Source organism: Ranitomeya variabilis, chromosome 7 (assembly GCF_051348905.1).
Source record: "Ranitomeya variabilis isolate aRanVar5 chromosome 7, aRanVar5.hap1, whole genome shotgun sequence".
Classification (NCBI taxonomy): domain Eukaryota; kingdom Metazoa; phylum Chordata; class Amphibia; order Anura; family Dendrobatidae; genus Ranitomeya; species Ranitomeya variabilis.
In genome coordinates, this window is record NC_135238.1 from 184,023,298 (window position 1) to 184,048,622 (window position 25,325).

The 25,325-nt window shown below is 49.8% G+C and overlaps 2 protein-coding genes across 2 annotated transcripts in view; both read left to right on the forward strand.

Annotated features, from left to right (window-relative positions):
- LOC143786280 (NEDD4-binding protein 1-like) overlaps positions 1-24,487 on the forward strand; it is a 44,859-nt gene extending 20,372 nt beyond the window's left edge. Inside the window, 11 exon segments of the mRNA XM_077275556.1 lie at positions 7,427-7,604; positions 7,606-7,735; positions 8,954-9,528; positions 9,607-9,877; positions 11,982-12,112; positions 12,532-12,628; positions 13,224-13,331; positions 13,724-13,829; positions 13,943-13,966; positions 14,180-14,247; positions 22,233-24,487. Of these exon segments, the coding sequence (XP_077131671.1) occupies positions 7,427-7,604; positions 7,606-7,735; positions 8,954-9,528; positions 9,607-9,877; positions 11,982-12,112; positions 12,532-12,628; positions 13,224-13,331; positions 13,724-13,829; positions 13,943-13,966; positions 14,180-14,247; positions 22,233-22,572 (2,028 nt within the window). The 3' untranslated portion in view covers positions 22,573-24,487.
- LOC143784332 (NEDD4-binding protein 1-like) overlaps positions 7,476-25,325 on the forward strand; it is a 385,710-nt gene continuing 367,860 nt past the window's right edge. The window contains exon 1 of the mRNA XM_077272506.1: positions 7,476-7,594. The gene's annotated coding sequence lies outside the window, so the exon portion shown is untranslated. The remainder of the gene's footprint in view (positions 7,595-25,325) is intronic.

Genomic DNA, 25,325 nt, shown 5'->3' on the forward strand with positions numbered 1-25,325 from the left:
TCCAGCAGTGTTTCACACTGCTTCTGGCGCAAAAATGTAAGCAGTTCTTCTTTGTTTGATGGCTTGTGACTATCCATCATCCTCTTGATTACATTCCAAGTTTTCCAATTGGGTTCAGGTCTGGAGAATGGGCTGCCCATGACAGGGTTTTGATGTGGTGGGTTCTTAATTTTGGCCAGAGCTGTATATATTACCCCAATTGCCACTGCACAAAAGCAATCAGGATGCTCCATTTCTCGTGCAGCTGAGGACTAGTCTTATTAGTGTTGGTAGGGGCCAATATCCATGGACCTTCACAGCTATTTAACATCAGCCCTTAGCGGTCTGTTTTGCCTTAGCTGGTTATTAAAAATGGAGGGGGCCCAATTAATTTTTTGGGTGAGTCCACCCATTTTTTAATAACCAGCTAAGAAAAAGCAGAGAGCTGTTCACTGATTAATAGGCTGAAAAGGTAAATGTTTATTGGGCCCTTCCCAGCATAATGAGACCAGCTCACAGCCAATGTGGTCTCGAACTTTCGTGCTGTAAAATGGGGGTAGTAAGCGGTAAAGGTGAAAAATGGAACAACAGAGAATAAAAAGTAATAATAATAATCTTGAAAAAAGAGGCATAGGTCCAAATGTAGGAGGTGTAGTAGGTGGAGGAGCTTGAGGCGAATGTGGCGATGAAGGTGGAAGAGGCAGGGGATGAGGTATCCAAGTTTGTTTTTTTTTCTTCTAGGGACAGCACTTAGAAGAACATAATATAAAATAAAAAAGAACAATGTAGATACAGTAGTCGGATGTCCTAGTGGAGGAGGAGGTGGTGTAGGTGGACTAGCAGGAGGTGGACATTGCAGTGTAGGTGGAAGAGGCAGGTCTGATGGTATCCAACATTATTTTTGTGGATTTTATTTCTCTTCCTTTTTGGTAAGGCCCCAAAATAAAACAAATGGCAAATAAAATATAACAATGTCTGGGTGCAGATGGTACATTTGTCTGGTTTGCCAGAGGTACAGAAAAGTCCTGTGGACTCCACTCCTGGTTTCTTTTAATGAATGCGAGAGTGCTTATGTTGGCTTTGGACAGGTGGATGCGCCTATGTGTGATATCCCCTGCTGTGATTAACACATGTTCCAACATTACACTTGCAACGGGGCATGCTGGCACTTCCAAGTCAAAAAGTACAAGCCTAGGCCATGTGTCCAGTTTGGAAACCAAGAAGTTAAATGGGCAGACCCAACTTAGACATGTACTCTTCCACCATGTTGTTATAACGCTGGCACCTGGTTGTATAGACCGTATCAGATGGTGGTGCTGGATGATGTGTCATGCTGATGAATTTTTTTCACATTTTAGCCATGTTAACGCTCCCTTCTGAGGTGGTGCCCCAGCTGCGTTGGCGACTTCCTCCTCCTCTGCCTTGTGTTTCTTCTGTCAGGTGGGAATGCCGTCAGTAGTGCCCCTACCAGCATGTGCTTGTATTCACACATTTTGCCATCCCGCTCCAGTGACGGAAGTAATAATGGTACTTTGCAGCAGGGATGCAGCAGGGTGGCCACCCAGTAATCAGTAGGGGTATGATCTGGGCAACTCTGCGGTCGTTGGGCAGGCACAGCAGACTGTATTGGCTCATTCCGCCCTCTCTCTGTTGGAGTCCCTCAAGGCTCTGTCCTGGGGACCCTAATTTTTTCCATCTATACCCTTGGCCTAGGATAACTCAAAGTCCCATGGCTTCCAGTATCACCTGTATGCTGATGACACTCAGATCTACCTCTCTGGCCCAGATGTCACCTCTCCGGTGTCCAGAATCCCGAAGTGTCTATCAGCCATATCCTCCTTCACCTCTCGCTTCCTAAAACTCAATGTAGACAATGCCAATCTCCCCTACCTGATCTATCTATTATGGTAAGCAGAATCACGTTCTCTCCCACACCTGAAATCCGCTACCTCACGGTAACTCTCGACTCTGCCCTGTCCATCAAACCGCACGTCCAAACTCTTGCCACCTCCTGCCGCCTCCAACTCAAACATATTGCCAGAATCCGTCCCTTCCTCTGCCCTCAATCTACTAAAATGCTTGAGCATGCCCTTATCTCTCACCTCGACTACTGCAACATCCTCCTCTGCGGCCTCCCCGCTAACTCTCTTGCACCACTCCAGTCTGTCTTTAACTCTGTTGCCCGGCTAATCCACCTCTCTACTCCCGTTTCTCCCCTCTGCAAATTTCTCCACTGACTCCCAATTCCACATCGAATCCAGTTCAAACTACTAAAACTGATCTACAAAGCCATCCACAACCTGTCCCCTCCTTATATCTCTGAACTAATCTCCCAATATCTTCCCTCACGTAATCTTCGATCCTCCCAAGACCTCCTACTCTCCTCCACACTTATTCATTCCTCACACAACCGCCTCCAAGATTTCTCCCCAATATCCCCCATCCTCTCGAATTCCACGCCTCAACACGTCCAATTATCCACCACCCTTGGATCCTTCAGACGGAACCTGAAAACCCACCTCTTCAGGAAAGCCAACAGCCTGCAATAACCATTCTGCCGCCTCACCACCACCCGAGCTGCTGCACCCCCGACCTTTTGTCTCTTCCCCATAGAATGTAAATCCGCAAGGAAATGAAATTTCAACTCATAGCTGTCAAACAAGTTTATTACAAGTCAAATAGTTAGAAATAAAAAAAAAGAGAAATATAAAAGTATGCATACATACAAATCAATAATAAAGAGTTTTAGAAATTAAAACAATGAATTAAACATTAAAGACAGATTAATTACAAAAAAGAAAAACACATTTTGTACCAAAGTCCCCTGTGCTTTAGCTGCAAAAATTGTATTGTGGTGCTTAAAGGCAACCTGTCACCCCCAAAATCGAGGGCGAGCTAAGCCCACCAGCATCAGGGGCTTATCTCCAGCATTCTGTAATGCTGTAGATAAGCCCCCGATGTATCCTTAAAAATTAGAAAAAGAGGTTATATTATACTCACCCAGGGACAGTCCCAGTCCTGTCCGATGGGCATCGCGGGCCGGTCTGGCGCCTCCTATCTTCATCGGATGATGTCCTCTTCGTGTCTTCACGCTGCGGCTCCAGCACAAAGTACTGCAGTGTGCAGGCCCCAGGCCTCTCTGACCTTTCCCGGCGCCTGCGCACCGCAGTGTGAAGACAAGAAGAGGAAGTCATCCTATCAAGATGGGAGGCCCAGGACCGGACCGCGACTTGGATCAGACCGCCCGCTTGAGTATAATATAACCTCTTTTTCTCATCTTTTAGGATACATTGGAGGCTTAACTACAGCATTACAGAATGCTGTAGATAAGCCCCTGATGCTGGTGGGCTTATCTATAGAGCGGGGAGACAGGGCGCGAGAGCGGGGAGACAGGGCGCGAGAGCGGGGAGACAGGGCGCGAGAAAATCGAGAAAAAGGGTTTATTTTTTGTTTTTTTTAAAGTAATTATACTCATCTATCTGACATTATCAGATGCACACAGTGTCATCCCTTTGGGTCCTCACATGGATTGTGGGGGCACCGCCATTCCACTTGGTGAAAAGAAGTCCAGTGATGTAACGACATCTGCAGGGAGGTCACTGCTCTGGGGGGGGGGGGGGGGGGGCACAGGATGGGGAAAAGTCAGAATACCTAGAATAAAACAGAAAAAAAAATCATGCAGAAAACTGGATACAAGTAGTGGCTGACACCAGTGGCCATCGGGCTAATACTGAGCAGCACAGCGTGCGAGGGGAGAATAAAGCCAGGGATCTGGAGACATTGTTGTAAAGCTGTTTCGCTCCCAGAGGTCATAGGTCTGTCATCAACCTGACAGCATGTGTCCCCAATAATATTAATAATATTAACAGGACCGACTCCTCACCATCAGGCAGAGATTCTCATGCCAAGTAATATCAATCCCTCAGATCTCCATCATCATTCATCCCCTCCCCTGTTCGCCCCCACACACGTAGCACTATACTTCCCTGCACCCCCCACCGCAAGTGACATCACACACACTGACCTGCACAGCACGTGACATCAGCCCCCCACACCACATAGACCCATGCGAGTAGCATCAGCCCCATTCTGCAGGTAGACCCCCCTGCACGCAGATCCCCCATGCAGGCAACATGACCCCCTTCCTAACAGAGACTCCAGCACACAGCCTCTCTTCCCCAGAGACCTGCAGCCCCCCTTCACAACAGACACCCAGCCCCACTAGCAAGAAACATGACCCCCTTCCCACTGAGACCCCCAGCATGCAGTCACCTTTCCCCAGGCAGGCCCCTCCAGCACGCAGTCCCATGCAAACAACATCTCCCCCTTCTCCCCAGGCGGACCCCCCCCCCCCGTCCAGCATGCACATGCAGCCCCATGCAAGCACCACCACCCGATTCTCCCCAGGCAGCCCCATGCAAGCACCACCACCCGATTCTCCCCAGGCAGACCCATGCAAGCAACATCCCCCCATTCTCCCCAGGCAGCCCCATGCAAGCAACATCCCCCCCATTCTCCCCAGGCAGCCCCATGCAAGCATCACCCCCCCCCCATTCTCCCCAGGCAGCCCCATGCAAGCAACACCACCCCATTCTCCCCAGGCAGCCCCATGCAAGCATCACCTCCCCAGGCAGCCCCATGCAAGCATCACCACCCCATTCTCCCCAGGCAGCCCCATGCAAGCAGCACCACCCCATTCTCCCCAGGCAGCCCCATGCAAGCAGCACCACCCCATTCTCCCCCAGGCAGCCCCATGCAAGCAGCACCACCCCATTCTCACCCAGGCAGCCCCATGCAAGCAGCACCACCCCATTCTCCCCAGGCAGCCCCATGCAAGCATCACCACCCCATTCTCCCCAGGCAGCCCCATGCAAGCAGCACCACCCCATTCTCCCCAAGGCAGCCCCATGCAAGCAGCACCACCCTATTCTCCCCCAGGCAGCCCCATGCAAGCAGCACCACCCCATTCTCCCCCAGGCAGCCCCATGCAAGCAGCACCACCCCATTCTCCCCCAGGCAGCCCCATGCAAGCAGCACCACCCCATTCTCCCCAGGCAGCCCCATGCAAGCAGCACCACCCCATTCTCCCCAGGCAGCCCCATGCAAGCAACATCCCCCCCATTCTCCCCAGGCAGCCCCATGCAAGCAACATCCCCCCATTCTCCCCAGGCAGCCCCATGCAAGCATCACCCCCCCCCCATTCTCCCCAGGCAGCCCCATGCAAGCATCACCACCCCATTCTCCCCAGGCAGCCCCATGCAAGCATCACCACCCCATTCTCCCCAGGCAGCCCCATGCAAGCATCACCACCCCATTCTCCCCAGGCAGCCCCATGCAAGCATCACCACCCCATTCTCCCCAGGCAGCCCCATGCAAGCATCACCACCCCATTCTCCCCAGGCAGCCCCATGCAAGCATCACCACCCCATTCTCCCCAGGCAGCCCCATGCAAGCATCACCACCCCATTCTCCCCAGGCAGCCCCATGCAAGCATCACCACCCCATTCTCCCCAGGCAGCCCCATGCAAGCATCACCACCCCATTCTCCCCAGGCAGCCCCATGCAAGCAACACCACCCCATTCTCCCCAGCAGCCCCATGCAAGCAACACCACCCCATTCTCCCCAGGCAGCCCCATGCAAGCATCACCACCCCATTCTCCCCAGGCAGCCCCATGCAAGCATCACCCCATTCAAGCAGCACCACCCCATTCTCCCCAGGCAACCCCATGCAAGCAGCACCACCCCATTCTCCCCAGGCAGCCCCATGCAAGCAGCACCACCCCATTCTCCCCAGGCAGCCCCATGCAAGCAACACCACCCCATTCTCCCCAGGCAGCCCCATGCAAGCAGCACCACCCCATTCTCCCCAGGCAGCCCCATGCAAGCAGCACCACCCCATTCTCCCCAGGCAGCCCCATGCAAGCAGCACCACCCCATTCTCCCCCAGGCAGCCCCATGCAAGCATCACCACCCCATTCTCCCCCAGGCAGCCCCATGCAAGCAGCACCACCCCATTCTCCCCCAGGCAGCCCCATGCAAGCAGCACCACCCCATTCTCCCCCAGGCAGCCCCATGCAAGCAGCACCACCCCATTCTCCCCAGGCAGACCCATGCAAGCAACATCACCCCATTTTCTGCAGGCAGACTCCCACTTACCTGATCTATGACTTTGGAGAATGACCCCCATAATACCCCAAATCTTGCACAAAAATCCTCGAAATCCAGCCATGACATCCACAGCCGCCTCCTGTCTGCTCTGCTCTATGGAGGAAGAGGCAAATCCTGCACAAAACACTCCAAATCCAAACCCTGCACGAAATCCCGCCATGATATCCACAGCTTCCTCGTGTCTGCTCTGTCTGTTCTATGGAGGAAGAGGCACCGCCCCTTCCGGTCACATGGGCAGAGGTCCTTTAGCCGACTTGGATTTAGCCTCTACACAGTCACTACCCTGCTGTATACTGCCCCCCACCGTCACTACCCTGCTGTATACTGCCCTCCACAGTCACTACCCTGCAGTATACTGCCCCCTACCATCACCACCCTGCTGTATACTGCTCCCCCCGTCATTACCCTGCTGTATACTGCGCCCCACCTTCACTGCCCTCCTGTATACTGCCCGCTCACCGTCACTACCCTGCTGTATACTGCCCTCCACCGTCACTACCCTGCTGTATACTGCCCCCCACCGTCACTACCCTGCTGTATACTGTGCCCCACCTTCACTGCCCTCCTGTATACTGCCCCCCCACCGTCACTACCCTGCTGTATACTGCCCCTCCACCGTCACTACCCTGCTGTATACTGCCCCCCCACCGTCACTACCCTGCTGTATACTGCCCCCCACCGTCACTACCATCCTGTATACTGCCCCCCACCGTCACTACCCTGCTGTATACTGCCCCCCTCCGTCACTACCGTGCTGTTTACTGCCCCCCACCGTCACTACCCTCCTGTATACCACCCCTCACAGTTATTACGCTCGTGTTTCACCTCTAGTGGAGCTCTCAGTGCACGTTGTGTCCTCGTTGTTGTACACTCCGGTGTCATCTTCATTATTCATTTGTTATTTGACATAATATTGTTTAGGGGATGAGATAATGCAGATTATTCTACTGACGCTACCTGCACCTATTTTGTCTGACACCTCTGCCGACAGCGCATGTGACAGCCTTGTTACAGTGTGCCATGAATCTGCTTAGTCAGTAGGAATTTCCTTCTGAAAAGGCAAATCGCCCCTTACCTTGTTTTCTCCCAACATTAGATGTTTCTGGGTTCACTTTTCACTCACGGGGTGTCATATTGTCCCTGGACCCCAGTGCGCCCCCTCTGGTTACAGCGGTGTTTGTGGTTTGTGCTGTACCCTCACACCTGTCCACTGTACAAGTAATGATTGGCTCCTGGTGATCGAGTAATCTGATGTTTGTTTTCTATCTCTTCTCGCAGGTCCGCAGCGTCTACAATGAGCACCATTCCGGACTGATCATAACACCAGGGATGGATGACGTGGCCGCGCAGAGCAGGGCAGAAGATGAGACCCCCGGCGCAGATGTGGTGGACAAATTCACCGCCCCTGGAGAACAGTTCTACTCATTGCAGCGGAGCCGCTGCCGGGTGCGTATGTTATTCCCGGTGATATTCACCGTTCTCGGGTCTTTGGAGAAATTTAACTATGAAGAACAAGGAAATGGAAAGAACCCCGGACGCATCTGGCTGCAACTTAAAGGGAAAAGACAAGCGGTGCACAAAGCCAAGGTGCGGTGCAGACAGGGAAAGGAGCAGGGAAAGTCTGACGGTGTCTGTGCACACTCGTAGCGTCCTTGGGGTCCGACTCCTAATCAGTCTCCCTGCCAGTAATTTGGTGTAGGGTCCGTGTTCAGTCCCCTTCATTGTAGACCGAGCACAGCTCTACTGGTTGTTGCGGGTGATGCTGGTACTGATGTGGGACTTTCTCCCTTTCTGTCCTATGTGTGTGGGCCGGGTTCACGGCACATTACTCAGCAGTGCTGGCTCGGAGAGGGGTCACTAATGGGGGGATGTCTTGAGGAGACGACGACTTCAAGAACTGCCTTATTTTGTTGGCAGAAAACCCATTCAGGTGTCAGCAAATTACTGTAAATTCCCCATAAAATGATGAGCAGTCGTCGCAGAGCCGCAGCTTCTCTGCGTCATGTGTCAGAATGTCTTAAAGACGTAATTCCCCACGGAGGAAGCTGGAGTCTCACCAAACCTGTATGTCAGGTGCAGAGGCTCGGATTCCTGTGTACGGTGACACGCGGCGCTGTCATCCAGGGCTGAGAACGCACCTCCCCTTAAGTACCTGTAAAGATGGAAAACAAAGACATATGAGCGCAGCCAACATCTACTTCTGCCGTCTTTGAGTTTCATTCAGCGGACCGTTACTATTTGGACATGGGGGGGGGGGGGTTGGGCAGAGAGGAGTCTGGGGGGGGGGGTTGGATGGCGGTGTCGGACAGATTAGGGGTCTTGGGACTTAGGGTACCGTCTCACAGTGGCACTTTTGTCGCTACGACGGCACGATCCGTGACGTTCCAGCGATATCCATACGATATCGCTGTGTCCCAGATCGTTTGGAACTTTCTTTCGTCGCTGGATCTCCCGCTGTCATCGCTGGAGCGGTGTGTGTGACACTGATCCAACGATGCGTTCGCTTGTAACCGGGGTAAACATCGGGTTACTAAGCGCAGGGCCGCGCTTAGTAACCCGATGTTTACCCTGGTTACCATCGTAAATGTAAAAAAAAAAAAAACAGTACATACTCACATTCTGGTGTCCGTCAGGTCCCTCGCCGTCTGCTTCCCGCACTGACTGACTGCCGGCCGTAAAGTGAAAGCAGAGCACAGCGGTGACGTCACCGCTGTGCTCTACTTTCACTTCACGGCCGGCATCTAGAAAAATACCTCGGGCCCCCGTAACGGAGTTGACCAGCCAGCTGGATTCTGTGTTTTCCAGTGTACCCGAGACAGCAGCTCATCCCGCACTCATGTCGCTCACCCAACAGGACAGATTGTCCAAAAAGAGGCGATGCTCCGAGAATGAAGATCGATGTCCAAAGAAGCCGTTCTCCTTAGACTGCATCCAGAAAGACGGTCCCGTCTCAAGTGCCAGCGTCGCTACTACCAACTTGCCCATCTTAGATCTGATGACTGACTCTAGCGAAGACTCGTTGATCGACATGTACGAATACGATCCCATGAGCTCCGAATCCGAGTACAAGATCCTTGTAAACTTTTTCAAGAAGATGGGATATTCCAAGGAGGTGGTTGAGAAGGTTATCCGTGAGCTGGGGCAGTCCGAGGACATCTTAAAACTTCTTGATGAGATAGAAAAAGAAAGCAACAAGGTGCCGACGGCAAATATTGAGAGACGGCAAAATGCTAAAGACGGTAATGCATCAAAGCTGAGGCAGGAGGTGATGGAGGATCTGGTCAGGACACGCACAGCCGGCAATGAGGACTTGGGGAACGTCATGAAGAACAACCCAACAGCTACTCAAAGACTTCAGACTCAAGTATCAGGAACGGAAGGTAGTTTACCAAAGAATTTTACTTTTGTTGCAAGAGGTGCCTCCAGCCCTCCAAGGAATAATATCATTGTATTCCCAGACACACCGGGACCTTCCAACGTCCTCCCATGGCCGCAGGTAACAAAACAGATTCCCATAAAATGCTTCAATTCTACCCATCCACCGAAACCTGTGCAGAGTGACGTGAAGCCCTCGGCATCTGTGAGACCAGACAAGTACAACCCGCCGGTGACAGGGGAGCAGATATACCTCAACTCCATCAAGACCCCCTATAGGCTGGAGCTAAAAAATGAGCCGGGGAGAGTGGACCTGAAACACATAATCATCGATGGGAGCAACGTCGCTTTCAGGTCAGTGCTTGTTACCAGACTGGTGGGTGAATTACAGTGCATGTCAGGAGCAGCGCTCATTATATTACTGTGCAGGAGCAGCGTTCGTTATATTATTGTGCAATGCAGGAGCAGTACTCATTATATTACTGTGCAATGCAGGAGCAGCGCTCGTTATATTACTGTGCAATGCAGGAGCAGCACTTCTTATATTCCTGTGCGGGGCTGGAGCAGCGCTCGTTATATTCCTGTGCGTGGCTGGAGCAGCGCTCGTTATATTCCTGTGCGAGGCTGGAGCAGCGCTCGTTATATTCCTGTGCGGGGCTGGAGCAGCGCTCGTTATATTCCTGTGCGGGGCTGGAGCAGCGCTCGTTATATTCCTGTGCGGGGCTGGAGCAGCGCTCGTTATATTCCTGTCCTGTGCACCCAGGATTTTGTTTTTATTGTGACATATCTTTGTCTTAAATTTGGGCAGAAAATTTATCAGTGTTTTATGCGACTTATTACACCAATTTTTTTAAGTATCTGCGCCAAAACTTAAAAATAACAAAAGCAACTTGGTAAGCTTTTAGCACGAAATACCCGTATTGTGTATCAGATGTAAGATGTCGCCTGATGTTGCAGCGGGTCTCTCTCGGGGCGCTACTGGATGTCGCAGGACACCACACTCAGGACACTGCCAGATGTATGCGATGCTTTCTCGGGGTCCCACCGGATGTCGCAGTGGGGCGCATTCAGGACACCACAGGATGTTGCAACAGGGCACTCTCAGGATGTCACGGGATGTGGCAGCGGGGTACACTCAGGGCGGTGGCGGATTTGGCAGCAGGGTGCTCTTAGGGTGCAGTTGGATGTGGAAGCGGGGTGCTGTTGGGGTGCAGCCGGATGTGGAAGTGGGGCGCTCTTAGGGTGCAGCCGGAGGTGGCAGTGGGGCGCTCTTGGGGTGCAGCTGGGTGGGGGGGAGCTCTTGGGGTGCAGCCTGATGTGGAAGCTGGGAGCTCTTAAGGTGCAGCCTGATGTGGAAGCTGGGAGCTCTTAGGGTGCAGCTGGACGTGGCAGCAGGGAGCTCTTAGGGTGCAGACGGATGTGGGAGTGGGGCGCTCTTGGGGTGCAGCCGGATGTGGCAGCGGGGGCGCTTTTGGGGTGCAGCCGGATGTGGCAGCGGGGCGCTTTTGGGGTGCAGCCGGATGTGGCAGCGGGGCGCTTTTGGGGTGTGGTAGCAGGGCGATTTTTGGGGATGCAGTAGGGTGTGGCAGTGGGGCGCTTTTGGGGTGCAGCCGGGTGTGGCAGCGGGGTGCTTTTGGGGTGCAGCCGGGTGTGGCAGCGGGGTGCTTTTGGGCATGTGGCATGTGGTTCTTTCTTGGGGTGCCATTGGATGTGGCAGTGGGGTGCTCTTGGGGTGCAGCCGGATGTGGCAGCGGTGCTTTCTTGGGGTGCAGCCGGATTTTGGCCACGGGGCGCTCTCTGGGTGCTGCTGAATGTCACCGCACTTTTTTTTCGGGGCTCTTGTATTGGAAGGTGGACAGGATGACTCACATAATAGAAACTCGTGAGTACAGAGTCAGCGCTTCCCTCCTCTCCGCCGGCTGTGTAATGACTGTACTCCCATCACAACACATTGAAGACCAGTAAAGCGTTTAGTGAGTCCCAATACAAGAAAGAACGTGACCCTGTCTGAGGAGACGGAGCCTCCGCATATAGAAACCTGAGAAATACTGAAACCAAAACTTCTGTGGATAGACGTCGTCATTGGGGCGGCGGTGGCTCGCTCTCGCCATCGCTGTAATATATCAGTTTTTCTTTTTTAATAATTTTGCAAAAATTACTACATTTTTTTTTGTTTTGTTTTTTCAGTTAAGATGGGGTGCAGAATGTACATTAATGAGAAAAAATTAACTTTTTTTTAATTTACCAAATGGCTGCAATGAAACAGTGAAAAATATAAAGGGGTCTGAATACTTTCCGTACCCACTGTACATTCCTGACCCTGCACTGATACTGGGTTACGTCCTGTGCCGTATTATCCGGGTGCTATCTATGAGCCCATGATTGTCCAGATTGATGATTGTCCCGTGGTGACCTGATTATGGGGTCGGTGTTGTCTCACACTTTCTACTTCTTGCAGTCACGGGTTACGTAAGTTCTTTTCCTGTCGGGGAATCGCGATCGCCGTAGAATATTTCTGGAATAAAGGACACCGGAATATAACAGTGTTTGTTCCTCACTGGAGGACGAAGCGAGACCCCAACATTACAGGTAACGGGTGCCGTCACATGTCACTGATGTGTGTGTAAGGTCTGTGAGCTCTTTCTTCATTACAGCCCCAGATGTGTACACCCGGTACACACTCCAGTGAGCGTGCATGTGTGGAAGGAAAGCAGAATAAGCTGTGCGAGACACTCTGCACCCCTCCACCCCTACTTCCTTCCAGTGGTCTTCAGTACAAAGGTAGTGGGGGGTCCATGGTCTGACATTTCGACCAATCACCCGATTGCAGTTCCTGGATGTAGATGGTGAACACAACAGCGCCATACACTGTGTAGTGGCTATTCTCAGGAACTGCAGCCCAGCCCTTTACCTTCAATAGGTTGTCAGTATATAAATCGTGGATGGCCCCTTTAATTGCAGCCGTACTAACACATGACCATTGTGTTTCCCTTTCTACATTTCTACAGAGCAGCACTTCCTCCAGCAGCTGGAAGAGCTGGGAATCCTATCGTTCACCCCCTCAAGGACCGTGCTGGGCTCCCAAATCTGCTCTCACGATGACAGGTGTGTAGGTCTTCGCACGTATCTCTCCCCCCACCCCCATGGCATTGGCACGTATGTTTCCCCCCACACTCGTGGCGTTGGCACGTATCTCTCCCCACACCCTCGTGGCGTCGGCACGTATCTCTCCCCCCACCCTCATGGCGTCGGCACGTATCTCTCCCCCCACCCCCGTGGCGTCGGCACGTATGTTTCCTCCCACCCTCTTGGCGTCAGCACGTATCTCTCCCCCCACCCTCTTGGCGTCGGCACGTATCTCTCCCCCCACCCTCTTGGCGTCGGCACGTATCTCTCCCCCCACCCTCGTGGCGTCGGCACGTATCTCTCCTCCCACCCCCGTGGCGTCGGCACGTATCTCTCCTCCCACCCCCGTGGCGTTGGCACTTATCTCTCCCCCACCCTCGTGGCATGGGCACGTATCTCTCCCCCCACCCTCATGGCGTCGGCACGTACCTCTCCCCCCATGGCGTCGTCTCGTTGCCCCGTACTAACTAATCATCCTCCTGCAGCCGTGCATTAGATATCCGCACGTTAGGGTCTCGGGTATGACGTGCGATGTTCGGCTCCGGGGTAAACTCTATTTCTTCTTGTCCTGCAGGTTCCTGCTGCACTTGGCTGAAAAGACGGGAGGGATCATAGTCACAAATGACAATCTCCGAGAGTTTGTGGTGGAATCTCTGGCATGGACCAAGATTATAAAGGAAAGGTCGGTGCTCCTTGTTCTCTGGGTGCGGAGATCCGTGATTTTTTCATTTCAGTAATTGGTGGGATATTGATCGGATACGTCAGCACTTACTGATCCTGAGAATGGATGTAGTGCTCCGCCGCCTCCGTGCTGCAGATCCTGCACAGTGTTACCTCTGCTGCAGTCAGGGTTATACCTCCTCTGCTCACTCTGCACCCAGAGGCGGGTGGGCAGAGGAGGCGGGTGGGCAGAGGATCCGAGCGTGATCAGCAGATATTGTACACATTCACAAGGCGTGGGATAGGTGCACAATACCTGCCAGACCGTGCCCGGTCCTGTGCCCTTACCGGACGCTAGTGGCTCGGTGTGGACTCCGCAGATTTCTCAGTTTCGTGTTTTTTCTATCTCTTCAGATTATTACAGTTTACATTTGTTGGCGACATTTTCATGATCCCGGATGACCCACTGGGACGACATGGCCCAAACCTGGATAATTTCCTCAGCAAGGACCGAGCACAGGTGAGAGGTCTCGCCATGTCTCCACGTGTCCTTTTACCCTCCATTCGTAGGATGAGGAATTAAAAGGTAAACTTCCAAGACTCTCTATTTTGTGCCTTGATTTGATTTTTCAGGGTGATGCGGAGGCACATACCTTATAATTACTGACGACCTCCAGTGCGGTTACTATACTGGGACCAGCAGACTGACACACCTGCCCATCAAAGCGCCCCTGTCCTCCTCTGTGTTTGTGTCGTGCTTTTAATATTTTTAATAAACAAATTAAAAGCTTTTCAGCCAAATAGGGCTTTTATTTATTTTTTTGGCTCTGGTTTATTTCTGGTCTCCAATCATCTCTGCGCTTTTTGCAGATGGCACTGTGCTCCAATGCGGATTTTGCTGCAGCCGATTCCTCCGTCATTTCCACTCTCGGCCTTAGGCTATGTTCACACTTTGCGGGTTTTGCCGCGGATCCGCAGCGGATTTGACACTGCGGATCCGCAGCAGTTTTCCATGCAGGGTACAGTACAATGTTACCCTATGGAAAACAAAACCCGCTGTGCCCACGCTGCGGATTTCCGCGGAAAAAGCCGCACGGCTTTTCTGCGGAAAAAAAGGAGCATGTCACTTCTTGGTGCAGAATCGCAGCGATTCTGCACCCATAGAAATGCATTGATCCACTCACTTTCCGCATGGGGCTGTGCCCACGTTGCGGGAAGTTAAGCGGATAATGTGCCGATGGTACCCGGGGTGGAGGAGAGGAGACTCTCCTCCAGGCCCTGGGAACCATATTTTGGTGTAAAAAAAAAGAATTAAAATAAAAAATAATGCTATACTTGTCGGGGTCGTAAAACGACAATATACCCTTCCTTCACCAGTCATTCCAAATTAATATGTGTGCAGGGCATCTGGTACCGGATAAGAATAAATCAGACAGGTAGCTGGTTCAAACTTAGTTAATGCCCCGTGCATCCACACATGTCTGCAGCGGTCACACCAACTGGCTTTATTCTACAATACACAATACTATATTGAGTGTTAGGGGAAGGCGTGCATTGGGCGGGGTTTAAGCTAGCATCCAGTCTTCCTGATTTGTCCTGACGTCTTCTGGTGAATCCTCCCTTTCTTCACATTCCTGAGTTTCGATTCTGAAGAAATGAAAGTTATGTCTCCAGACACTAAAGGGAAACGAAACTGAACTCTGGCGGCCATCTTTAAATACAATTACATTTGCTTTAGCTAGCAAATAGGAAAAACTTATTGTTTCACAGTATAAAAGTATAGCAGTACAAAAAGAGTATAAAGATATATATTTTCACCTTGACAATCCCCCCTAAACACTAAGTTTTTCCCTTAAAGAAGGATCCTTCGAGACTGTCCATGTGATGGGAAAAGGGGAGGTGGATTTCTTCATCCAGACACCTCAGAAGCTCTCCCCTAGCGAGAGGCCTCCAGGCAACTGAACCCTTCACTAACCTCACATGGAGTTCTCCCACTGTCCCTAAACTAAATCTCTTGGCATCATCTGAGAATGGGGGGGTTCTGTCTACTCTCTTGAGAGGAATGTACTTAGGGATCTCCCCTGGATCAGTACCATTGTACTCTGGTGGGTCTTCTTCTTGATTGAGAAAGGTGTCAGTCGGAGTTGCTTTGGCAATAATCTTTTTGTACAAAGGAATAACACAACAGAGGATTATCGATTCAATTATGAGGAGGGCAATCAGTACTAAACAAACTTATTGAAGGAATCCCTTGATACCACCTAACCAATTGGAGAAGAAAAATGTGTCTGCTCCAGCATACAAGACACGTCGTCTTATTGTCCTAATTTGTTCAACTTCTTTAGAAACCTTCAGGTCTTTCGGATCTACATTTCGCCATTCAGGTCTGGCTGTATATATTTTGTCTCGTATATCTTTGGTCATACCGTCAATGAATGTATTTACCAATACTCTAACATCAAGTGGGTTTATGGGACTGTACTCCATGTCTTCCCATTTCCGCTGTAACCGTCCAAAGTATAGCTCTACACTCTCTCCTTTGTCACATCTGTAGAAAATCTTAATTTGCGTCCTAGCACGTCACCTGTTTTTGTGCTCACTAACTACCTAGGCCTGCCTAGGTGCACTTAATATGTCCATCATATGGTCATTATTTGTCTGTAGAATGAGAAAGGTTGGTTCTCAGGGTCAGCCAATTATTTTTGCATAGCTAGCTAGTCAGAGGGCCTCCAGGGATAATACTCCTGTATCTGTCTTACCCTACCTGATGTGGTTGGTTCTCTGGTGGTGGGGAGTGACATGACATGCTGGTCTACAGCTCCTTCCCAAAAGGATTACTGTCAGCCTACTCCTAAAAGTTAATGTCCCCACTATCCGCCAACCACAATCCTGTGTCAGCTTCTTATATCACTACATGTGATCTTGTCTGGACAGGATTCAGTGTAATTCTCTTAGGTCGGGTTGCAGCACGAGTCATACAAGTGTTAGGGCCCAAGTCCTCAACTATATCCTGAAAGGCATCACAGCTATAATTAACAAATCTTTGTTCTCTGTAATATATATATTATTGATCCATTCAACATTTTTATTAATCTGCACCTGTGGGATTATAGAAGCAATGCCGGCATAAATCTGGTTCTGGGCTTTAAATTGGTCAGGCACCCCCCTTGGCACTCCAATGGCATCAATATATACTAGTGGATCTTCTTCATAACTCATATGGAGCTGATCGAGACTTCTCCTCTTTCTGGTAGGTTCATCAGGTATCTTTGGTGTACATATATTGTGTATGTTTAATTAGCAAATCAGTATCTAAGAAACTGTTCTCCTTGCAGAAACCTGTCTTGAAGATCCCTACTGGTGTACCTGTGGTGTCGTGGGATTTATAACAGGTGTAATTGTCAGCTAATACGGTTACTTCTCCTGGGACCTTTAGTTTAGGTTCCTTATGAAATAGTGGGACATAATCTGGGCAATCAGTGGACTTCAGACCTTTCAACAGATTCATGACACAGACAATGGTGTTGTCATCAGGAAAAGCAATGCATGTGTGTACAGATGTGTATTCGCAGCAGCACAAGCAATACATCCTACAGAGATATTCTGGACTCTTACATTGTATCTCACCCATTCTAACCATAGGTTTTTCCTTGGGGCTGTTTGTGTTTCTATGGAGAAAACCTCTCGCCAACTGAGACCTGGAATGGGGATCACTTCATTGACTACATTTTTCAAACGCTCACCTGGGCTTGTTTTAGCTGTACTGGTAACAGGGGTCATGGTTGGTCTAGAGCTAATATCCTGGAGCTGTACATGGCCTAAATACCCATGGCATCCACTATTAAATACATAATTAAAATGCCTTCCTAGTACAAACGTCTGCAGATCAGCAGATTGGGGGTTTTCAAGATTTAGGAGGAGGGGGTGACGACTTCTACCCCATTTACAGCCTCTAAGTGGTTGCAGAAGGGCTGTTAGATGCATTTTCTCACGGAGAATCCTACCCGTCCTATCCTTAGAGAACATGGCTTCACTAGGTTTATATCCCCAATCATCCCCCGTATTCCAGGCGGCATCAGTCCAATAATAACAATTATCGTTGTCATTTCTGGTAACACACATATTAAACTGGATGATCCCCTCTACAACCCGTTCAGTCTCGGGGCACTTGACTACATCACAAAAATCAAATCGCCAGATATTTGCCGGGGCTGTCCGGTTTCCCCAGAGAATAGTGGGACCAGAATTCTTATATTTACAATAGGGGCCGAAGAGGTAGGGGCGAGGATAGCCCTCAGTTCCAGGATCAAAAACAACAGCAACATTTCCCTTCAGTCACTTTTGTGACTAAACACTGGTTCGGTCTCTTTTACAGTGTGAGGCGTGGATCCAGGTGCTCTTTCCTTCAAGTTTTACTGCAGTGGGGGTGACCAGGATCACTGTGTGAGGTCCTTCAAATCTCGGCTGGAGACAATCTCTGCGCACAAACTTTTTCACATACACCAGGTCTCCTGGCACAAAGGGATGGTGTCCAGGAACCTTGTCTGGGTCTGGAAAAGAACTGAAAACGGTTAAATGCACTCTGGCAAGGTGTCCATGTAAGGCCTGCACATAGCTAGTCAAGTCCCGGTACTTGAGCTGCAACTGTTGTGGAAAGAAACATTCAAAATTGGGGCCCCTGCCAAACAGAATCTCATACGGTGACAGTCCTGTCCTCCTGTTTGAGGTATATCTTACTGAAAATAAAGCTAGAGGAAGGCATTCTGTCCGTGGTTTACCAGTCTCTGCCATTGCCTTCTGGATTTTAAGCTTAAGAGTTCCATTTAGTCTCTCCACTTTTCCACTACTCTGTGGATGGAGTATGCAATGCTTGACTTACCCCCAGTGCTGCCATTACCTCTGACATGATCTCTCCAGTAAAATAGGAACTCCGATCGCTTTCAATGACTTCAGGAACTCCATACCTGCATATGATCTCAGCCATCAGTTTCTTCGCCGTTGTCCTAGCCGTAGCTTTGGCAACTGGGTAGGCTTCTGGCCAACCTGAAAATAAATCAATGCAGACCAACACATACTCATACGTCCCTACCCTGGGTAACTGAATATAATCATTCTGCAGTCTCTGGAATTGGTTAAAGGGGCCGGGGAGTGTGTTTGGATGGGGTTTTCACTGTCCTACTCTGATTATGTGTGGCACATATCATGCAGCTCTGTACCTGCCTTTCTGCGCAGGTGGAAAACCCGGGGGCAATCCATTGTTTCTGTAGGGTGTCACACATGGCCGTCTTCGAGTGGTGCACATTCCCGTGCAGAACCTGTGCCATCATTGGGTACAGTACCTGTGGTAGGCAGACCTTTTTACCCCTCCCCCATAGTCCAGTAACGGTATCAGAGCAAGCCCCTATCTTTTGCCACCTATTTTTCTCCTCCTTACTTGCCTGTTCTTGTAACCGGGCTAAGATGTCTTTCAACACAAGTGGAGATGGTGGGGTGTCTAGGTGATGTACTTGAGAGGCTACAGGAGTGCTTGCTGCTTTCTTCGCAGCCTGGTCTGCCGGTGCGTTACCCTTTTGTCCGTCCATCAGTGCCTTTGCTATGTGCCTTTACCTTTATGATGCCTGCCTGCTTGGGTGGGAAACTGTAGTGCATTCATAAGTTGCTGGACTGCCTCAGCACGTTTAAAGGGGTGGCCATTTGCTGTCAGGAAAGCCCTGGCTCTCCAGATAGGCCCATAATCGTGTATAATGCCAAAAGCATACCTGGAATCAGTGTAGATATTTACAGTCTTACCTTCTGCTAGTTTGCACGCTTCTGTAAGCGCCTTGAGCTTCTGCTTCTTGTGCAGACATATGAGCTGGCATTGACTCTGCCTTGATTACCTCATGTTCTGAGACCACAGCATATCTGGTACAGTAGCGTCCTCGGTCATCTTGGTGACGGGATCCATCTACAAAAAGCTCAAAATCAGCATTAGAATAGGCACACTAGAGACCAGCCGTTTCCTGAGACATCAATTCTAGACAATCATATAATTTGGAAACCTAATCTTGTTCCTCTGGATCCATTCTAGAAAGAAAAAAAGTGTCCTTGCTCATGTCACCTACTCCTCCCCCCTTTGGATCCAGGGGAACTAGGAGAAAAGTAGCGGGGTTCAGGACAGTGCACCTTTTCAAAATCACATTAGTAGGCATGAGAATAGCACACTGAAGTCGCAGCTGTCTAGCCATGGACATGTGGCTAGGTTGTACCTGATTAGGGATACTATATACATCGTGTGGGGTGGCCATAGCCTCTCCTGGATGCAAGGGGCCATAAACGGCAAGGTAGACCTGACACTCTTGGGCTATGACTGGCCCCCCTTTGGCATAACTGTCCACGTCAATTGTCATCCCTGATAAATGAATGCAAACAGAACTGGCAATCTGGGTGTAATGGAATGCTGAAGAAGCATTGGCAAGATCGATAACTATGAACCAAGCAGCATCCTGAGATATCTGGGACAAAAGAGTATGTGGCTTAGGCACCACCGGAGTTTCTGGAACAGTAACTGCATTAAATGCCTGTAGATCTTGTACCAGCCGGTACACAGGGGGTTGGCCGGGTGGGGTGTGGACCATCAGTGGGTGATCCAAAACAATCTCTGAAGATTTGTGTAGCAACAGCTGGACAGACAACACAGCTCGAACACAGGAGGGCTTTCTCTCGCCACTTTATCCAGGTGGCCGCTGTAATAAGCAACAGGTCTCTGTTTGTCTCCATGAAGCTGAGTCAGCACACCTATAACATATCCTGCATAGATGAGCTCTGTCTGCAAGGCAGTCTGGAGACATAGGGTTAAAAGAAATATTTGAGTAGGGGACTGAATTCATATAAGGTGGGAGAACTGGAGTTGGAGTCTGTTACATAGAGATAAGAAACACTGATCTCGCAGCTGCAACGGTGGGGGCCAGTGAGCGAGCAAGAACTACTACGGCTAGTGATTTAACCCCTGTCTTCTGCTGGGCTAAATTCTTTTGACTAAACCAAGGACAAAGAAAACTTTGGAATGCAATACATGGCCCGCACCCCCCCCCTCTAGCCCACAGCACCGAGGGGAAGAATTGCAGGCAGGTCGCGCAGGGGTTCACACAGCCCCTCCCTTCTAGTAACACGGAGATAAGAACTTCCACTGCATTCTTCAGCGCTGAAGGGAGAGCAAGAGCCCAGATGTTTGCCCCCCTTCCCTACACTACATAGCACTGATACAAAGCTCCGTATCCTCTACAAAGTAACAAATTACGGCAGTTTTCAGACTTAATTTCTACAAAACTTTCCTATAATCCTCCGTGGTCTGGGCGGAGCCCCAAGGACGGTCCGTACGCACACACAAGACAGGTCTCCACCCAGGTTGGATTCTGCACAACACAAACAGGACACACCTATGCTTCTGGAAATCTCTTTCCGCCGCCATTACAGGGCGCTGGCTGAGACTGCATTTTCATCACCAGTGGCACGGCGGCCATTTTACAATCTGTAAGATCACAGTTCAAAGGCATTTTATAACCAAATACGGGCTCTATATTCTCCGATTCTCCCTCTCCACCAACCTATTTTCATCCTTTGTTCTTTAAGCTCCGCGCAACTCGCAGATAAGCTTCTTGACTGTCTCTTGCCCTCCCGTAACCATTGTCTTGACTTCCACAGCATCCTCATCTAACTTGTGGGGCACGGACTTCTACTTTAAGATACGCAGCTTGGCTCCCAGGATACTATGGCCTCCTGCAGTAGGCCACTGGCAGCGATCTTCAACACTGTGTTCCACAGTACGGAGCCTCACGTTCGACGTACTAGGAAAAGAGCCTCGCGCTCAATGTTTCCTGTCCCTAACCTGAACACAGTGATTAACAGACTATCCTGCCACGATATCCCAAACAGTCGGGAGGCGGTCTCCTAGTGAGAGCCCTCCACAAAAATTCTGGTGGTCCCGTACGGAGCGTCTTAATTACCTGTTTCTGGTGGTCCCGTTCCGGGACGTCTTAATTACCTATTTGTACTCAAAATTCTGGTGGTCCCTGACTTGGGACGTCTTAATTACCGGTTAGTACAATATCACAGAGGCTGCGTCTCCTATCCCTTTCTGTAAGCTGCCCCACAATCTACAACTGGCTCAATCTTTCAGTCCACTTCACTACTAGACAATAGTCACGGGTAGGATGGTTGAATGGAGTGCAATGACCGGTAAAGGAGGTGTGGTGTACAGAGATCGCACAGGATGCGACGTCTCTCAGTTGCTGGTTCAGAGCGTGGCACAGGATCGCGTTCGATCTCACCACTCGATCGGTCACCTCCCGGACCCAAAGAGACCACAGACAAACCAATAACGGCTGAGACACTAGCAAGTGTGACACATACAGTGTATATGATATTTTCACCTTGACATACTCACCTCTCAGCGCTGCCCGCGGCGTCCGGTCTCAGTTGCTGTGCTTGCAGGACCTGTGGTGACGTCGCGGTCACATGACCGTGATGACGCCGCGGTCACATGACCGTGACGTCACGAAGTTCCTTGTCGGCACAGCCGCCTGCAGCACTGAGGAGATCGCGACGTCAGAGGGTGAGTATAGCCAATTTTTATTATTTTTTACATTACTATTGATGCTGCATATTGCTGCATATGCAGCATCAATAGTATAGGAGTAATCCCGCAGCAGAAACCGCAGAACAAACCGCGATAAATCTGCTGGGATAACCGCAGCGGTTTTGCCCTGCAGATTTATCAATTCCGCTGCGGGATTAACCCGCAGAACAGGCCGCAAAGTGTGAACGTGGCCTTACAGTCTCCGCACTCTTAGGATTTAGGGCAGAATCGGGATGGGGTGTATATGTTTCCTTATTTCTATATGTTGTACTGACACAACTTGTTTGTTCTCTCCCCTTTCCCCAGAGTTTACCCTCTCACTCCTCGCCCATCGGACAGCGGAGTGTTTTTTCCCAGCAATGACATCTCCGTTTCTGGGAATTTCCCAACAGGCATCGATCACTCCCGTCCCAGAGGTTTCCTACCCATAGACAAAAAACCCACATTCAGTCCAACCATCCAGAACATCCTGTGCCCGCAGGCCGTCGTCCCCCCAAAGAGGACTCCTCAGGAGACATTATTGCTAAAAGACTCGCTCCTAAAAATATTTCCTGAATCCCAACAAGGGGAGAAAATCAACCAGATCCTGTCCGCACATCCGTACATGAGGGATCTCAATGCCTTGTCCGCCATGATCCTCGACTGAGCGCCGTCATGCTGTTTTATTATACCCTTTTTTTGTCCTTTTTTTTTTTTTTTTTTTTTCTTTTCCTTATTCCGGACCCAACACTTATGGAATTGTCAGTTTTGCTGCTTTTGGATTACAAAAAAAACCCCAAAAAACGAAAAATCCGGTGGAAAGTGAGTAATCGGCATAGATTCTCCAGAAATATTCCTAGCAGCTGATAGGGAGAATAGGGCATGATATATGGAGGCCGCAGTTGCTACATACATAGTGTATGTGTATATGGATACAGAACAGTTTTATTTTTATAGTGCTTTGGAACAAAGCACTATATTGTAATCCGATCGTGGATAACTTCTTATTATTATAGTGCTTTGGAACAAAGCACTATATTGTAATCCGATCGTGGATAACTTCTTCTCCTTATTATTATTATTATTCAGTCCGCACGTAATGCGGCCCGAACCGCTTCAGTCAGACTCCAGTGAGGCGTCATTTCGAAGCCAGCGTCCCCAAGAGGTGTGCTAAGTATTTTTCGTGTCGATCGGATTTGTAGTTTTGGCGCAATTTGCGTTTGAAATTTTTTTTCCCCCTCATTGTAATGCATTTTAATAGGGAAATTTTCCCATAGGTTATAATGGCCGGGTTTCTGAGGCAATTTGAAATGTAACTGCCACCTGGCTGATTAGCTCATTGATATGCGCAGTCAGGCCCAGTTACTATGCCAACGCCTACGAACTGTACATGACCACACCAGCACAGTTTTGCCAGATAATATCAGCTCTTAAAGTGATAGCACAGCACAATTCCAAAGCACTATCTGTATTCTTATTATAATTATTGCCCCGCTCACCAAATCGCCCATCTAATCGGTCCCTGAGGTGCCCCCGCCCACCAAATCGGACCCAGTGCCCCCGCCCACCAAATCGGACCCAGAGTGCCCCCGCCCATCAAACCTGAGTGACCCCGCCCATCTAATCGGACCCAGTGCCCCCGCCCCAAATTCGGACCCCGAGTGCCCCCCCGCCCGCCAAATCGGACCCCGAGTGCCCCCTCCCGCCCGCCAAATCGGACCCAGAGTGCCCCCCCGCCCGCCAAATCGGACCCAGAGTGCCCCCCCGCCCGCCAAATCGGACCCAGAGTGACCCGACCACCAAATCGGACCCAGAGTGGCCTCAACCCTGAGGGGCTACAACTACCAAACCAGCGCCTGAGGGGCACCCAAGTGTGAAAGTCTTGCAGGGGCAACCAGGGCACCATTCCAAAGCACTATCTGTAGTTCCTTCAGGAACTCTTTTTTTTATTAAAGTACAAAAAACATATACAAAACAACATCAAATAAATAATCATAAAATGGGGAAACAAAACAAAATTAACTTAAAAACCAGCCTTGAAGATGTCCATTAGACTATTGTCCATAAACAATGCTTGCGTCCTTTAAAACTTATTCAGCTTGAAAAGGACCCCCAGCAGGAACCTCCCTATGCATACTCTAAAAGAAAATAAAAAGAAAACATTAATTTAAACCCACTCATCCACATTCACACCTCCCCCATTCATACTCAAAAAGGAAAAAATAAAAGTCTGGCCCATACTGCCCAAAAGAATAGATGGCCTCACTGGCCGCAAAAACTAAGTTTAATCCTAATATATACAACTTAACCCTAATATATACACAAAACACTTTTTTTTTTTTTTTTTTTCTTTTTTCCCGCCACCCGCACTGCAATCATAGGTCCATGATTAGTCCATGCCTTTTACAAAACACCACAGGTCCATGTAAGTTCATGCCCTTATAACGCAAAACAAAATTTTTTTTTTTTCTTCCTTTTTTTTCCGTTTTACAAACACTACGGGTCCATGTAAGTTCATGCCCTTATAATTTTCTCAAAATGTTTTCCAGGGTCCATATGCCCCTTTACAACCCCCAACATACACCCCCCACCCAACCTAAACTACACCCCCCCACATCATACTAACTATGCACACATAAAGCACAAAAACACAAGAAAAATTACACACATGGTATCAAACAAATAAACAGCAACACTTTACAGAACATAACTAGCATCAATATGTTATACCATCATATCACGAAACAAAACAATAACTGAAACCTGTAAGGCCCAAGTTCAGCACCTGCAAGCCCAAAATCCATATATTTTCACCAGAAACAAAACAAAAAGCTAATCGTGCCACACATCAGCCCACCACCGGGAAAGGAGTCTGGAGAGGCCCTGACCCTAACACCAACACAAACACCCTGTCCCTACCCAACTAAGGCTGTCCCTCAAAAAGCTGACCCTAACTATCCCTACCTGCCCCTACCTATCCCTATTCTACCTAACTTAACAATGCTAACTATCTACCTATCCCTAATACTGTCCCTCCCTGCCCCTATCTATCCCTAAATAACTGTCCCTCAACACCCCACACCACCTTATCTCTCCCTATCCCAATCACACAACCAGTCTGTCCCTAGAGTAAAAAGAGAGACCCCTCCAAAGTGAAGAGGCCCTCCTCATACCCGGCCTCCCAAATCCTAGGAAGCTTTCCCTAATCACTCAAACCAAGCTTTCCCTCGGGTACGTATTAAAAGGAGAGACCCCTCCAAAGCCAAGAGGCCCTCCTCGCACCCAGCCTCCCGAACTCCAAAGAGCGCACCTTACCCAGGTCACCCAAGATGTTACTAACCACCTCACCCGGGGGAGGGTTTTATGCTGTATTGAAACTAGGCACCGTGCATTCCAGGTGTAGAACCTAACAACTACACT